Below are 16,163 nucleotides of genomic sequence, written 5' to 3' on the forward strand. Positions count from 1 at the left end.
TCAGGTATCAAAGCATAGGATATGGAAAGATCTCACTCTAGGAGGCTGATGCATCCTTACAATTGCATCTTCTCTACAAGGGAGAACATTAATCTGGGATACCATGACAGCTGGGATTCCTTGAGTGCTTTTTCACCAGAGATGAGAATCTCTCTTAATGTTAGAAATAGGATTATTCCAACAAGTGAGTCATCCAGCATCCATGCTGTGAGGTAAAGCACGCCAAGGCTGGCATGAGTCAGTTGGTCTGATAACCGTTATTCTTAGACTTGCTGACATGAAAGAGTTTCTGTAAACCTCATCAGGAATTGTCACAATATTTAGTGCTGAAAACTGCCTCATCCAAGCCAGCTGAACCAGTTGGACAGGGCTCTAAAATACTGAGGTGACTTCCCTGACTCTTCTGAGTTGGCTGCTGCTTGTTGGATATCCAGTCAAATGAAAGGACCTTCACTTGCAAGCTTCAAGCAAAGAGCTCCAAAATGGGCTCAACAACCCACAAGACAAATGCTTGATTGGAATACAGCATTGAAAGGCATTTCCCTGGGAATGTTGAATAAGCAACATGTGCATGGGGGAATCTTACAGGCTGAGGAATAATGACCTCTGCACTGAGGGAACGTGTAACAGGAGAGGACGCTGAATGCAGTGGCTTTTGGAAACATATCTTATGAAATTTTCATTAAATAAATAAAAGATGCCGTGTTCTATAATGTGGTTGGGCAAGAGATCAGCTGTAGATTTTGCTTTAAAAAGTATGCAAAGTGAAGTGAAAAAAATACTGAGAGATCTAGGCACTTTAAAAAAAGTTACTTTTTATTCCCTCAGGAACCAAAGTTACTGCTTTATTCTAGATCAATTTATCAAACAATTATCCCAATAAAGAGTGCTTCCATGTCTCTGAACAGTAATAATTGCTACCACCTCTATGAAGACAAGAAGATGGAAAGACCAAATAAAGGGTCATGAATCGCATGGTGTATTACCCGAGAGGACAAAGAAGGCCTCATTGAGTCAATCTTAATTACAGTACAAAAATCTTCATACTAGAGATGAAAAGCCAGTCTCTTCCAGACTGTAATTCAGAGCTAAGAAGTGGTGATGTTCTTGGTTACTTTTCACGTCTATGGAACTCCTGCTCCAAAACGCAGGAAAGCTCAGCAAAGCCGCAGGGCAAATCTAAGCAAACTGGCAAGATAATGCCATGTTTGTGCTTACTGGCAGCCCATTTCTTGGTCCTGGCTTAGCTATGGTCACTGTCCAGGTTTCAAAATTATGTTCTTGCCTATGATAATACCAGATATAGAAGAATGGATGCTAAAATTTTGTTCTCGTCCAGGTATAGGTATAGCCCTCAAAGTATTTGGGGCCATATTTTAATATAACGCATATTTAAAATCAGCTGCTCGCTATTTATCTGTATTTGGGTGAGAATGAGTTTTCCTGAAAAACACGTCTGTAATTTTGCCATTTTCCTGCTTTTGGTGCTGGACTTTGCAATCTGTTTGCTTCTTTTATCTATTTCTGTTATGAAAATGGATGCTTAAATTAACACGAACAGAGAGAAAATCAAAGCAGGCATTTCATGTATTGTACTTGTACCCCAAGTGGAAGAATTTTCCTAATTTTTGAACACCAGCAAAATGTTTTTGAATAATACGTGTATTTGCAACTTACGCCTAATATTTAAGGAAAAAAGTTTTAAGTTGCTCTTGTTCAGCTTTTTATTATTTACTGATACTGCAGTGCAAGCACAGGTGCTTTCGTAAAATGTTAGCAGGAGCTGTGAAGACATTTGTTAAAATTCCTGTGAAGTTATAAAGAGATGTTATTAGCATTTTGAATTTTGGGAGGGGGTGTGTGTATTTAGAAGGATCAAGGTCAGTCCATTTTGAAAGAGTCTGTTAATGAAAAGGAGTTACAATTGTTAATGTAAGGAGTTCATGTAAAAGGAACTGTGAAACAGTTCATGTGGAACTTCATGTGAAACGTTCCAGCTTCTCAAAAGCAAGATTAACAAGATGATGTTTGGTTTCAATAGAGTTCCAACTGTGGCATTCAGAATTTATTGCTGCAGTGATGCTTTGTATTTGCTGCAGACAGTGAGTTCTTCTAATTGCTGACTTAGTCATGCAAACTTGTTCCTTCAGGCTCTGTTTTTCCTCCTGCCAGTGAAGTCCCCCGGTGTTTGTCCCATCCAAAATGCTTGTCTGCTTACCCTTTTCTCATTGCCTTGTAGAATTCAGTTCCCAGACATAATCCAGAGCATGATTCATTTGCACTAATAGGATGAATGGGTCTTCCAAATGTAACTAAGCATGGAGATGAAAAATGCTTTTTTGCATTGAGGTGATAATGTGAAGTCAGGATTACATTTTAACAGAGTCCCTTGGAGGGAAAATAAAAAAACAAGACGTGCTCTGCTGCTGACTGCATTTGATATTAAATGAGGGGTCACAATTTCACTGTTCCTATGAAATCTTTTCTACTGGGCTGTTAAATAGATAAGAAGGGGCCATGAAACACTGCAGTTGTTGATTTACTCCTGCTCATTTTGCTTAAGATTATCACAGTTATTTTCATATGGTTTCTAATGCAGAAATGGAATATATACTTCCTCGCAGTGTTTGTATGTTTATATTAACGCTAAGGAAGTTATTGGCTTGTACTGATAAAGACTAAATCCCATGTTTCAAAATTTAGTTATGAATTCATGTTTTAGTCCATCTTTGACTTCAAAGGGTTGTTGACTTAGTGGATTTTGATGCCAAATTAAGTTAAATCTACTAACTTTTCCAGGGCAGATAGCACTGTTGGAGAGCAGAGGGTGCTGCTTCTCCTGCCCCTTCAAAACTTGCAAATTTGTTGCTATTGGCAACTTTAAGATACTGAAGAAACAACAACATGTTTTCTGATTATATCTTATTAATGGGAAGACTAGAAACGCTGTAATTTAACATGCCAAAGAGGAAGTCAGAAATTAAATACTACAATGTAACAAGGCCAAAAAGAAGGTAAAAAACTGATTTCCATTTTTACACTGTTAGAAGTAATCCAAAAACAGGGGAAAAAAGAAGCCAAGGCAAATAGTGGCTTCATCCATTGCTGCGTGCCAGTGGTTCCTGTTGGATTTTCTGAGCGGACGGCACTGGGCCTGCATACACAGGAGACAGAAGAAGGAGTGTGCAGCCTGAGAAAGGACTCTGTGCAAGAGGATGTGGAGAACATGAAGCTTCATATGTGGTTTATGAGACTGGCTTCTTTTTCAGCTAGGTTTTTATCATTGCATTCCTTATCTGACCTACTTCAGGTAGAGGTTTCATTTTGGCATGTTAGGATGCATATATAAGAAACTTTGTGTTCTCTATTGATCAGTATATATTCCACGGGGTTATGACAGCTGTGTTTCTACCCTTTGGGTTCTAGGAATTCATGCCTTTTTTTCTTCTAGTAACTTTCTCAGCATTCACAACAATGTGGGTGAAGTGCAGACTGCTGAGTATACATCTCAGTGTTTCCTTTTTGTGTCATCAGCTGGATCCATTGTTTATTTTTAACTGTTGACTTTTTTCCTCTGGAAGTCTGTAATGGATGACTGGCCTGGAAAGTAGAAATCTGCAAGAAAAACCATATTTGAGGAGGAAAACCTAATACCTTGGCAGGTTTGGTTAAGAGTGAGGCTTCCTGGATAGATTTGGCTTCTGGTTTGCTGTCTTAAGAACTTTTCAACAGAATTGCTTGTGTTTGAGAACAAAATTTCATTTGGGACTGAGTTTCAGAGCTTGAAATCAATTACTTCTGTGAACTTGGTGTCGCTCTGTGTCAGAGAAAGCCCAAAAGAGCTGCCTCCTGGAATGGCTACAGACCCAGCAGACCTCACTGCTTCATGTTCCATGTGATTTGACACAATGGTAGGCTGCTGCTGCTGCTGCTTCCTCCCAGCCATGCCCTTGGTGGTGTTTTCCTTCCACTTGCCTCACCTCTGTGGCTGCAGTGTGAAGGATTCATGGATTCCTTGTCCATCACGGCTGTGTAATTGGTAGGTCCAGCACAGAGGCGAGGGAGCAGCTCTGTGCTGAGGAGCAGCCAAGAAGGATCTGTCTGCAATAGCGCTCTGCTGCTGGGCTGGGCTGCTGGCCTGGTCAGATGGCAGCACGAGCTGCTTGAAACAGCGTTTATTTCTAGTACCCATTGTTTTGAATGAAGAAGGCAGAGTTCCTTGGCCTTTGACTTTGACTTTGGGTACGTACTGAAGCCCAAGGTTGCCTTCAAAAGGCTGGTAGGCAAGGTGGGAATGAAGAATTCATTCTCTGTCTTCTGTTTGTTTGAGGTTACAGAAGCTGCTGTGTCTCAGCCTGCTCTGTTCAGGAGGGGTTGCCACTGGTGCTGTGATTGCTGTTTGATGGTGTATTTCGAAGAAATGTTAACAGTTCCAGGAAGAATGATAATTTTGTTTGATAATGACCAGATGTAGAAAATTTTTCATGCTTGTGACATGCCAGTAGTCTCTCTTTTTATGCATGGATTTTCTAGAATTGGAAATTATAGTATAGTTCTGCACTAGTATAAGAATAGAAATGAAGCTTTTTATTTAAAGCCAAGCAGTCTCTGGATGTTCACAATAACAATTGTTTGGAGTTAGCACAAGGAGACGTGTCTTTAACTATGTTTACTTCTGGATTTATAGACTTTGATTCTAAAACAGTTAAGATTAATTCTGGCATAATTAAGATAATTATAATATTAAATGACAAATAATTTATCATAAAAAATATTCAAATTAAACATTATTCAGAATTAGAACAGATTTAAACCCAAAATAGGCAACAGAATTTTGTTCCTTCAGCAAGAACTTTGAAGTTGTTTTGTTCTTTCTTGTGTTTTTGTTGCATATTGTATGTGTGTGGATTTATTTAGAAAGCTTTCATTTAAAGCTGTCTGCGGTTTGAAGGGCTCACTGTTAGAAGGTACCTGCCTCATTAAATTAAATCTGCATTTGGGAAAAAGAACAGGAAAGAGTCCAATGAGAAAAGCAGACACCATTTGGACAAATGAGAGAGAGAGATCCAAGTAACTGAGTCCCTAAGCAATCAGTATCGGCTGGAAGAAACTTGTGTGTTGTGGAGATTTCAGACTTTAAGCTCTCCGATACCCGGGAGATCCCCAGGACTATCAAAGATTTGGACTTGTGGAGATGGAGCCACACCCACTCCTGCATTTCTTAAGGCTCACATCTTGGTGGTAGGAGGCTTGTAGCACATTTCTTCTGATGTTTACCTTTCCCTGCCTCTCCCCCCCAGCCCCGCTCCCTTTTCAATTCAAAATTCCCCAAAGAGCTTCTATGGACATGACGGGAGGTTTGTAACATTGTTAGAATACAGTTTATTCCAAATTTTATTTTATTAAATATATGAAGGAAACATTTAGCTTCCTTTTAATTGCATTTTCTATTACCAAGATAATTCTCTGCATGTATTCAGCTGAAAATGTTAAGGACAGTTTTGTTTTCCCTTCAGAGTCTGCCTCTTTCCAAATATTTTTCATTTGACTCAGTCTGTTTTCTTTCTGAGACAATGCTCCCCTAAGGATAGGAGAATCAGGTGCAGGTTTTAGCTACATTCAAGGTAAAGTTAGGTTTATCTAAAAGTAGTCTTTTAACAAATTCAGTAGTTGATCCTGCCTACAGGACGTAGAGAAGAACTCCTGTTACATGCCTGATCCCCAAGGAGAGCAACAGGAGGATTTCTTCAAGTAATCCTGTTGTAAAGCAGTCTTGCCTGCAGTGCATTCTTATCCATTACTTGATAATAACTATAAAAACATATTTTTTTTTTGTCTCTGAGTATTTTGGTTAAAGATCCCTGGGGTCTGTCTTGGGTTTTAGTAATTGAAGTTACTAATTTGTTGAGGAAAAGGAAGGAATGCCTGAAGATGCAGTGCCTACACAAGATCCATCTTTGCTCCCTCTGGCCAGGAGCAGCTGCCTGGCGGAAGCACAGGGTTGGACCTCAGTGTGCTGGACACTTCACCAAATCCACCAGTCTCAGGCCGATGGGCTTCATGAGTCAGTGGCAGTTTTGTATTCACTATCAGTTTACTTCTATCAGTTTATTTTTCCTCCACGAGTTTTTCTGAGCCCTATTTGAACTTAAGTTCTCCTACCCATAATGCCCAAGGAAAAAAGGTAACTTTAGTTTTTAACATCATGTTGTATGAGTAATTTTTTTTTTTTGGTCAGCCTGGCTCAATTTGTGTGGGGAGAGGCAGTGAACAGTCATTTCCTATTTGCTTTTTCTGTGTCTCTCAAGATTTCATGGATCTCTGCTGTCTGTTTTCCTGGCTGAACAGTTCTGGTATGTTCAGATGCTTCCCATATGGAAGGCATTTCATGTTTTTAATCGCCCTTGCTACTCTTGTTTTACCTTTTCCAAAACAGAAGAATAGCAAACAACCCCACAACATCAACAACAAAAAACTCGAACAGCCCTTCCTGAATTTCTCATGGTATAATTTTCCCAGCATTTTCAGGTTTCACTGTTATGGAGATTGCTTTTATTGTTGGCCGTTCCCCATCTGGAACATGGAGCAACATGTCCATGACGGAGAGGAGGAAAATTAAGTTGTCAGTAATTTTACATTTCTTAAAGCGGGCAATTGATTTTTCTATAAGACTCCATGCGGTGTTCTGACGTATTGTGCTTCAAGTTCACTGTAGAGGAGAAATGCTTCAGCTGTTGTCTTTTACTATGCGTTCCCTCTAAGAGCTGGTTAAAAATAGGATTTCATTGTATTTTGATTGGATTTTGGTGTAAATTTGTTTTTGTCTGTTTAACAGAGAATAATTAAAAGATAAAACATCTTGGCTAGTGTTTATTAATTGATTGTAATGCTACAGTTACAAGGTTTGTTGTTGTAGCCTGTGGGGATGGTCATTTCTCTGCATACATACTGACAGGATACTGCAAGTCTAGAAATGGTGTGTCATCTTCTTTTAATTAAGAGTTTATGCTTAGGTGGTGATGAATAAACTAGTAGTGGTAGACCATAGACTGCCAAGGTATTACTTCAGAAAAAAAAAAGAAAAATCGGTTTAGTAGATGCCTCTGCATGCATGCGTTACCTAATGCATATCATTACATATAACATTTTAGGAAACGAGGGAGAGTAATAATTTGAAATAATGCAGCTGTTGAATAGCTTGTTATGTTTCTGAAAAGGAAATGGAGGTTAGCATGCATGTTTATTACTTAGAGCTTTCTCAATGGCTGGATTTTTAATGCCAAAGGATGTGTTAAAGGCCACTTTGAAGGAAGAATAATTCCCATTTTTACAAACTGTATATTAGAGAAAGTAAATCTAATCTGAGTGAAGTGTATTTTCATGCCATACATTGAAAAGGAAGATACTGTGGGAACATTCATCATAGCTTGTCTTTCCAATTCAATGAAAAGGCTACTAAGAAATAGAAAAACTGGAGTTCTCTCATTGACTGATGTCCCACCTAACACTGTGGCATTGTGTATTGGCAGAAGAGCAAGCACCAGCGATGCCAGGATGAGTTACTCAACTTGTGGGCAGAATTTAAGCAGCCAAGTCAAATGCTGAAGACTTGATCTTAACATATATGCCAGAAATGTAAAAGCAAACGAAACTAAAGAACAATGCTAAGAATCTCTTGCTAAGAATCCCAAACTGGAGCAAAATAAAGGGTAAGATAAGCCAATAATGCAGAATTAGCGGTCAGACTGGTGTAACTCAGCAGCCTTCACCCTTCTTCATGTACTAATATTTGCATATAAAAGGTGTAAGGAAAGCTAAAAGGGCAAATCAAAGATCTTCTACTGTTTAAGTCAGAGTTTTGTTATTTGCAGATAAAATTATAAATAACTCCAGAAGGAAATAAAATAATACCTTTCCTTCCTTTGTGGTCCCACAAAGGACAGTGAAATAACACTCCTGAATACCATATCCAACTAGAACTGGAGACAGGAAAAAAATAACCCCGTTCAAAATCAAAAATAGTAGCTTGAGAAAGACTCAGAAGCAGCTCTATTTTCTTTATTTCTCTAGGAATAAATTTAAATATTGTTTTTTTTTGAAATCTGGGTTGTATACTTTCCTACCTCTCTTGGAGGGAGATTCTTGATATTCCTTGATGTTTATTCCAAAATGAGTACCAAAATGTGTGAATCTCAATTCAAGAAATCCTTCCAATTCTCTTTAAAGTATTATCTTTAGCATGTGAAGAAATAGAGCAAATAGTTGTTATTTTAAAAGACAAAATCGGCACAACTTTACTGGATTTTTGAACTTATGGCCCCTGTACCTGCACATCGCCCTAACTTACTCTAGGTTTTGCTATATTTGTACCATCTTATGTGACCAAAATAATAATGCAGAAACTAGTGGTCGTAATTAAATAAAATGCTGGTACTGTCCAAATGGAGTCCAAGCACTAAGGGATGTGCCCATGTTACCTGGCACGCTGCTTTAAGACCTATTGATGAAGTGCAGGCTGTTTTACTGTGCTTTATTTTTCTTGCTCATCATTAGCTTTACTAATTTTCTGAGCATTCATAGTTCTTGATCTGTGCATCCCAAATGGTCTCGTGCTCAGCAGAGGTTTCAGGGTTTGCTGTGTAGCTCCTTACACTGATTTATTTGATTAAAGCTTTCTGCCAACATCAGAGCCCTTGTGGGGCCGTCAGCTGGCTGGCACCATGAACTGAGCTACTGGAGAGGCATAAATCCAATGTGTAGTGAGATTAACTGCTTGGAGAATGTGCTCTACCTTCCATTCACTGTATCGGTTTGCTCTCCTTGCAGTGTACAATATAGAAATATCTGTTGGGAACAAAAGAGGAAAGATAAAGGCAAAAAAAAGCATAAGTTACGTAAGTAGGAGCATGTGGAAACATACTTGTTGTTTACAGAATCACAGAATCATTTTGGTTGGAAGAGACCCTCAGGATCATCGAGTCCAACCATAACCTAACTCTAGTACTAAACCATGTCCCTAAGAACCTTGTCTATGCGCCTCTTAACCCCCTCCAGGGATGGTGACTCCACCACTCCCCTGGGCAGCCCGTCCCAATGCCTGACAACCCCTTCCATGAATAATTTTTTCCTAACAACATTTATCCAACAAACAATCCCTTCTCTCTCTTATATTCTGTCCTAAGCATTATGTGGTTAAAAATTACATATATGTATTTATTCAATTAATTTTCTTAAACCATTAATGACGTAGTTAAAAATATTCCTTTTAAAATCTGACCATTTACTGAATGACTAGAAGAATGTTGTTATCTGGAAGGGGTAGCAGGCAGATAAATTTGGTATGTGTGCAGTTTCAGTGATGTCCTTTAAAGCAGAGGAGCAGCTGCTGTGCAGGCGGTGCCTGTTGCCAGTGGAATGTATTCCTGACCAGCTGCATACTCCTCAACTCCAAATGCTCTGTCTGTCTGGAACAATTGCAGTGTGGAAAAAGAAAAAGTGGTGGAGGGATTTATAAGGAGGAGGACTATAGGAACAGGATAAATATAAATATAGTTTTTACTCATGATCAAGGCAGTATTTGAATCTACATTTTAGGAGATGAAAAATTAGCAGATTACAGATTTGTATTTTTTTATTGTATGAATCACAAAATACTGTTAATATGTTGTTTTTCACATGTCTTAGATTTGAAATAGATATAAATGCAAATTATAGCAGCTTTTGGTGGTGCAAATGATTTAGGTTACTTTGCAAATGTATTTTGCAAATATATTGTTTGGCAAGTATACATTTTTTCATTTCTACAAGTATGAATATAAAAAATAACTATGTTTGGAGAAGGCTTTCTTAATTATTTAACAAACAGATATGCTTCAAACCTGGATTTCAGTTTTTAAGTGTATTGAAAATACTCAGAATTTTGAAATGTAATTTGTAGGTGTTCAGAAATACCAGGTACAGCCTTTCTCAGAATAGGGTATAATTATTTTTTTTTCCTCCTAAACTGGAGATGCAAAACAGTCAGAAAAACATCTCTTAGTTGGCGGTGGTGTTGGGATTTGGTGGTTTTGTTTGTTTGTGGTGGTTTGTTGTGGTTTTTGTTTGTTTGTTTTGTTTTTGTTTGGTGTTTGTATGTGTGTGTTGTTCTTGTTGTTTGTTTGTTTTGGTCGTTTGTTTGTTTGTTTGTTTGTTTTGTGGAGTTTATTTGTTGTTGTTTTTTTCCCCAGTTAGTGCATATTGAAGCATGCTGTGTGTGTGTTCTGGGAGTGCATCATAGGCTACCTAGGAAGTTTAATTTTTCTCTCTTGCTAATAGCTGTTTTCAGTATTTTGTATATTGATACAGCTTTCCATAGTCTTGGTAGGAGCTACAGATGATAAGTGGATTAAGTCATCCGGTGCAGGACAGCGTTGCTAGAAGAGTGTTTCTTGCTGTGTGTTAATGAGACCTTTCTTCCTTCAGCTAGCAGGCAGCAGCTTTCGAATAACTTGATATTCTCTGAAAAATATTTCTTCCTAGTCATGCTCAAGAAGATAGTTCTAACATCTCATTTACTCATCAGGAAGTCTAGAAGCTTTTCCTCATCTGCTTGTATACTTCATATATCTTTCACAAGCTGTTCCAGCGAGTAAGTCAAGCCCAAATTCACTTGAGACCTGCTTTTGGTCTGGCATCTCTGTCCGTGCCTCCCTGGGGTCCCCAGGTGGTCTGGAAGATGACAGTGAGAACATAAGTGAGACATGCTTCACTTCTTTGTTTCCCGAGATGTTTTTTCCCCCACTCCAAAGGTCTGGGTTTCCCCGTGTTACTAAATGTGCTCTCTCTTTCATTTTCAGGCCAGAGCCTCAACAGAAAGCTCCTTCTGCACCTCCACCTCCGCCCCCGCCCCCACCTCCGCCCCTGCCGGAGCCGACCCCGCCAGAGCCAGAGGAGGAGATTTTAGGGTCCGACGATGAGGAGCAAGAGGATCCCGCAGATTACTGTAAAGGTGTGTGCAGTTCAGCACTGCCAATGAGGGTGAACATTGCTGGGCAAGTCTTAAGTCTGGTTCTTGGGAGGTTTTTAAAGACCTGATCTTTAATTACGGAATTTATTTATACAAGAATTATGAACTGCTCGTTTCAGGTCCAGATGCATAGTTGTCTTCAGCTTTATTTTTTCACTTAGCCATAGCTTATTTATACATTTTGCAATAAATATGCAAATATTGTATCCCTGTTTTCTTCCTGATGTGCTGGTTATAAGAGCAGAGAAAAAACTTTTTGTGATTGATGTTAGTTGCAAGAGAAACAAAAACATCCAAAACAAAGCAAACAAGCCCTCCCACACTCCAAAAGGTTCTAAAATACCTTGATGCCTTTGACAACGTCAACTATATTTATTTTTTAATCTGTATCTTTTTTCCCTTCCTTCTCTCACCTGCACCAGCCCAAGGTGTTACACGTTGCTTTTTTGCATTTTGTCTTTTGTAGCCCTCAGCATTGTTTGAGGCTCTTCTGCATCTTTGTTTTAGCTCTTGATTTCATTTATTTTTGTAATTATTGATATTATTTTTTAAAATACCATTAAATGCATAAAAACATGTGACTGCAGTACAGTGGTATCACAGTATGTTATCAATATGTATAAAATCAAATCTTCACAGTATGTATCAATACCTAAGTTTGTTTTAATGTCACTGCTAAAGTTCTGAATCTGATCCCATTAGGTTAAAACATACACTGTACTTACATGAAAACTCATATACAACAGTTCTATCAACTTTGGATTATCTATCATAGTAGATTTCAAGGGTGTGAATTTTAGGAAAGCTCAAAGTTTTGTAACTTCAGATTAATATTTTTGAACAGCCTAAAAGCACTGTATCCACACTGACTATATCTGGTATTCTGTATTCCTCATATCAAGAAACAGCTTCTGTGTCAAATATGATGGTGTCATATAATCAGAAGTTTCTGTGTAAGCCTGGAGATGTGCTTTTTAAATAATTCTTTGTCTCAGCCTGGAATGAGTTGTTTTGCATTTTCAGATTTAACAATTGAAAGTGACTATTATTTCATTTTGGTGTAAGAAGTTTTGTTAGTATGTGATATTTGAAATGTTTAAGTGGCTTACAGCTACCAGTAGTGAAAACCAAACAGTAAACTCAAACTAAATCTTGAAGCCTGCAGCAAAGAAAAACATGGCACTAAAGCATCTTTGTATTTTCTTAAAATTGTTTGTTACAACACATTCATTCCTTAAGATAACTCTTTTGGTATCTGTAACATCTTCCATCAGTGAGTAAGTATTTGTTGTTTAAACATCTGTTTACTTGTAAACATCTGTATTTCCTTGAGGTTAAGCATTTCAGGGCCCTCACTTAATTCTTCCCTAAAGTAAGGGCTGCATTTAATTTCAAATAATCCATTGTCTGTGTTCCAGTATCTCTTCCAAAATGTCACCATCTGGAGAAGCTAGATCAGAAAGCACACAAAGAATAGTCTAAGTTTATAGCCTGCTTCTAAGTTACCTGTGTAACTAGAGTCTCTGTGACTATAGCAAGTCAGTAGTAAGATCTGTATGCTTTTAAAATTAACTACATGTTACTCTAAGAATACTTGCAGGTTTCCTGAAAAATCAAAGGGAACTTCTGTTCTTCTCAGTTCTTGTGGTCTTGAAGCTCTGAATCGATGGAAGTGTATGGAAGATGGTTCCAGCTTTGGTTCGTTTATATGTCATCTCCCAGGATTTTTGAGTGAGGCACAGAGCAGACTTCATCTGTTCTCAACCCCAATCTGAAATTCCATAGGAGGGCAATTTTGATGAGGGAGTGTATAATTAGTTTTTAAAATCCATTCAATATTCTACCTGTTAATGGTACTTCCATTGCAAGAGCATTTTTGTTGTTATTTTTATTTTTTTATTTTTGAGCATATGTGGCTATGTGCTGGGCTCACATCTTCACTACGTTACATGGTGGTTAATAAATAGTCATAATAGTATTATTGATCAGGAAATAGGATTAGTTTGAATTAGCACCTGATGTGAAAGAGACCATAGGAGCCCTCAGTGTGAAGCAGCCTGACCTCTGTTCCCTGGGGGCTTCCTCCAGGGCCTGTTCTTGGCTGTGAAATGACTTCACTTGGTGTCTCTGCATTTACATTCAGTTCTCTCCAAATCTTTATTTGTTTGAGAAATGGAGATACTGAAAGTTCAACTACGTGATTTTTTTGAGGGGTACTTAGACAACAAAGCTATTTTCTTCTTATTTTCTGAAAAGCCTTGAAACACTTGGAGATTTTTTCAAGAGCCTGTTGTGTCATGGATATAATTGGAATTCTTTGCTTCTCTGATCATCTTCTTTTCCCCCTGGAGATGTCTCCCATTCATCCTGTTCACAAAGAGAATAATTCCCTATACAAACATAGAACTAGCCAGCTACAATTACCAATACATTCAGGAGGTATTTAGGAATAATGATCTCATTTTTCTGACCCTCTTTCTTGAGTGCATGGAGCTAGCTGGCTGTGAGAGAGACCTTTTCTCTGTGTGTGATGCAGTAAACAGCATGACAGGTTTTTTTTTGTTACATTATCAGCAGTGCCACTTATACATTTTATATTTTCAAATGCCAGTATTGTTCTTCCAAAAGTACATAACTTTTCTGAACCAGCTAATTTTGCAAGGATGCTTTCTTGTTACTACTATTTAGAAATACTTTCTGTATTGTGAGGAACTTAAGTCATTACATTCATCATGTAACTACATCAGTTTTAAAAATGCATTTAACTAAGCGTGTTGTTACCCAGTTGTCCAGAACCTGTAAATGAGTACGTTGCTGACATGAATCATTGGAGAGTAATGTGTACAGGAATGGTAACTGATCGTGTCCAAAGTTGCTTCTGTTGTGGCTTAGGACAGTAGAAAGTACCTTCTGAGGTATAGATACTCAGAGAATGTGCAACCACTGTTGCTATTTGTAACATATGCTGGTGTATTGCTATAATTAGTTATGACCGTGCTGTAGGGACCAAAATAAGATGGCTTTTACATATATAGTATTGTTATTCTTGCAGTATGTAGATTTTACTAAAATAACTTCTCAACCTCCAGTTTATTAACTTGACTTCAGTGTCTTTGGCTGATTTCCTCTGTAGAGTGTTCTCTTTCCTATCTGTGAGTGGAAGAAACTATCCCAAGGTTTTGATTATATTTGACCCTTTGAAGCACAAATATGCCAAAAGCTGCCTGCAGAGAGGCAGACTTATATGTCACTTCTTTACCTAAACCATTGTTAGCAACATATGTTTACCTCTCTTTAAATTCTTCATCTTTGAATGTTATGCTGTTAACGTGTCAAAAAAGCAAATATTCTGTTTAGTGCAAAAAAATGACTTCTGGACATTGTTTTATACGTTTGAAGGCCCGCTTGTGTCTTTCTGGCAGTGCAAAAGGCTGCACAAATTATGAGTGTTTTCGTATACATCTGAAGCCGTGTAACTGCTAAGGAAGGATTTAATAGGACTCTAGATACTTAGGAAAATTGTAGAACATTCCAGAAATTTTTGTATTGTTGAATTTTAAAATCTGTTTTGCAAATCATAGAGAGGTGTTCAAAGTAGGTGTTAAGTATTTTTCCATTTTTCTAATTACATTTGTTTGCAAAAGGAGTAATGATTATACAGAGAATGAAGTTTCATACTTCTCTCTGTTTTCATGCAATGATACATGCAGGACAAAAATAAGAAGAAATGATGGTATGCTAGTGAATTATGTGCAAGTGTTTTACATAATTCTTGCTTTCAGGTCAGCAGACTTGAGTCATTTCACAAATGCAAACCTTTTCAGTTATGGAAAGGTAAAGTTGCTGTATGTTCTCTTAATCTTCCAGTCACATCTATCACATCATTGTCCTGGACACAGTTTTATGGAAAGAATTAACCAGAGAGTAATAATTTTTTGTTTGGTTGTTTTTTTTTTTAATCAGTCAATACCCATCTTAAAATGGTTATATTTATTCAGATTTTTAAATATTTTCACCAGCTGTTACTGCAGGGATAGTTTATAGAAACATAAAAATTTTGTTTTTAATGTTTCTGTCAGTATGGATTTGTAAATATGAGTTTATTCAGCAAAATTTCTGTAATAATGAAGCTGCAATAGACTTGTGCTTCATATGTGACTGATACCGTCTCTTTTTGCAAATGAAGCAGACAGCGTAATAGTCAACACTTACTCTAAGTAAGTCAGCGTCCCCCTGCCTTTCCTGGAGTGTAAATCCCATCAGGTGTTCCAAAACGGATCTGTTTTTTCTTTGAAAAGTAAGGAGTTCCCTCTGGCAATGTTGCACGTTGTTGCTGAGGCTGATACAATTCAGCAGTGGAAACGAGGGGAGCTTTTTAGGGTGGTAGATGGGTTGTCCTGGCAGCTTGTCATGAACATTCCCTTCCCTGTGATGGAGGGGAGGGCAGGTCTCCCCCAAGCAGGGCCCTGGCCTGGCTCCCTGTGTCTCAGTCCTGTAATGCCCTGTTATGGCTGCTGAACCAGGGCCTTCTTTTTCCTTTGCTCTTTTTAATCTGGAAACATTGGTGTCCGCATACCCAATGATTTGTGAAATGAATTATTGTGTGTGATAGTCAGTATACAGTTTTCACAGGTTAAAAGTTTAAAGATTGTTCTTGTATCTGGGTTTTCATAGATTTGTGCAAAGTTTTTGTGGAAAAGGTGAAACTTGGACACCTTACTGCGAGGCTGGGGGAGCAGAGACTGAGCTCCGTGCGTCTGTCTGTGCAGCTCAGACTTGTTGCTGTGCCCAGTGAACACAGACTCATTTCTTGACGCTCTGCGGTGGTGTAAATCGGGACATGGGGGGTGCGTGAAGCCAGTGCTGCATAACCAGGACTTGTGCTGCCCATCTGAAGTTGTCTGTCACTGTCACTTGGTTCAGACTGGGCTGGCCGAGGCGAACACTTGTGAGTTTGGCTTCCCTGGTGCCCAGGTCTGGGCAGTTCCAGGCTCTGCCCATGCAGCATGGGCAGCTGTGGCCATGTCCGGTGGGTCGGATTTTGGTTGAGGCTGTGAGCAAACCAGCAAGTGCCTGCTAAGCCTGAGCTTACACCTTAAAAATGTTGAAGCTGTGTGTGTGGTTTTGGAGTTTCAGTTTAGACATACCGACATCTAAA

The 16,163-nt window shown here is 38.5% G+C and overlaps 1 protein-coding gene across 11 annotated transcripts in view; it reads left to right on the plus strand.

Moving 5' to 3' along the window:
* SRPK2 (SRSF protein kinase 2) overlaps positions 1-16,163 on the plus strand; it is a 142,447-nt gene that overhangs the window by 82,821 nt on the left and 43,463 nt on the right. For all 11 annotated transcript variants that reach the window (XM_065049074.1, XM_065049080.1, XM_065049081.1 and 8 more), the window contains one exon: positions 10,836-10,987. In XM_065049074.1, the coding sequence (XP_064905146.1) occupies positions 10,836-10,987 (152 nt within the window). The remainder of the gene's footprint in view (positions 1-10,835; positions 10,988-16,163) is intronic.

This window comes from Columba livia, chromosome 1 (genome assembly GCF_036013475.1).
Source record: "Columba livia isolate bColLiv1 breed racing homer chromosome 1, bColLiv1.pat.W.v2, whole genome shotgun sequence".
Lineage (NCBI taxonomy): Eukaryota > Metazoa > Chordata > Aves > Columbiformes > Columbidae > Columba > Columba livia.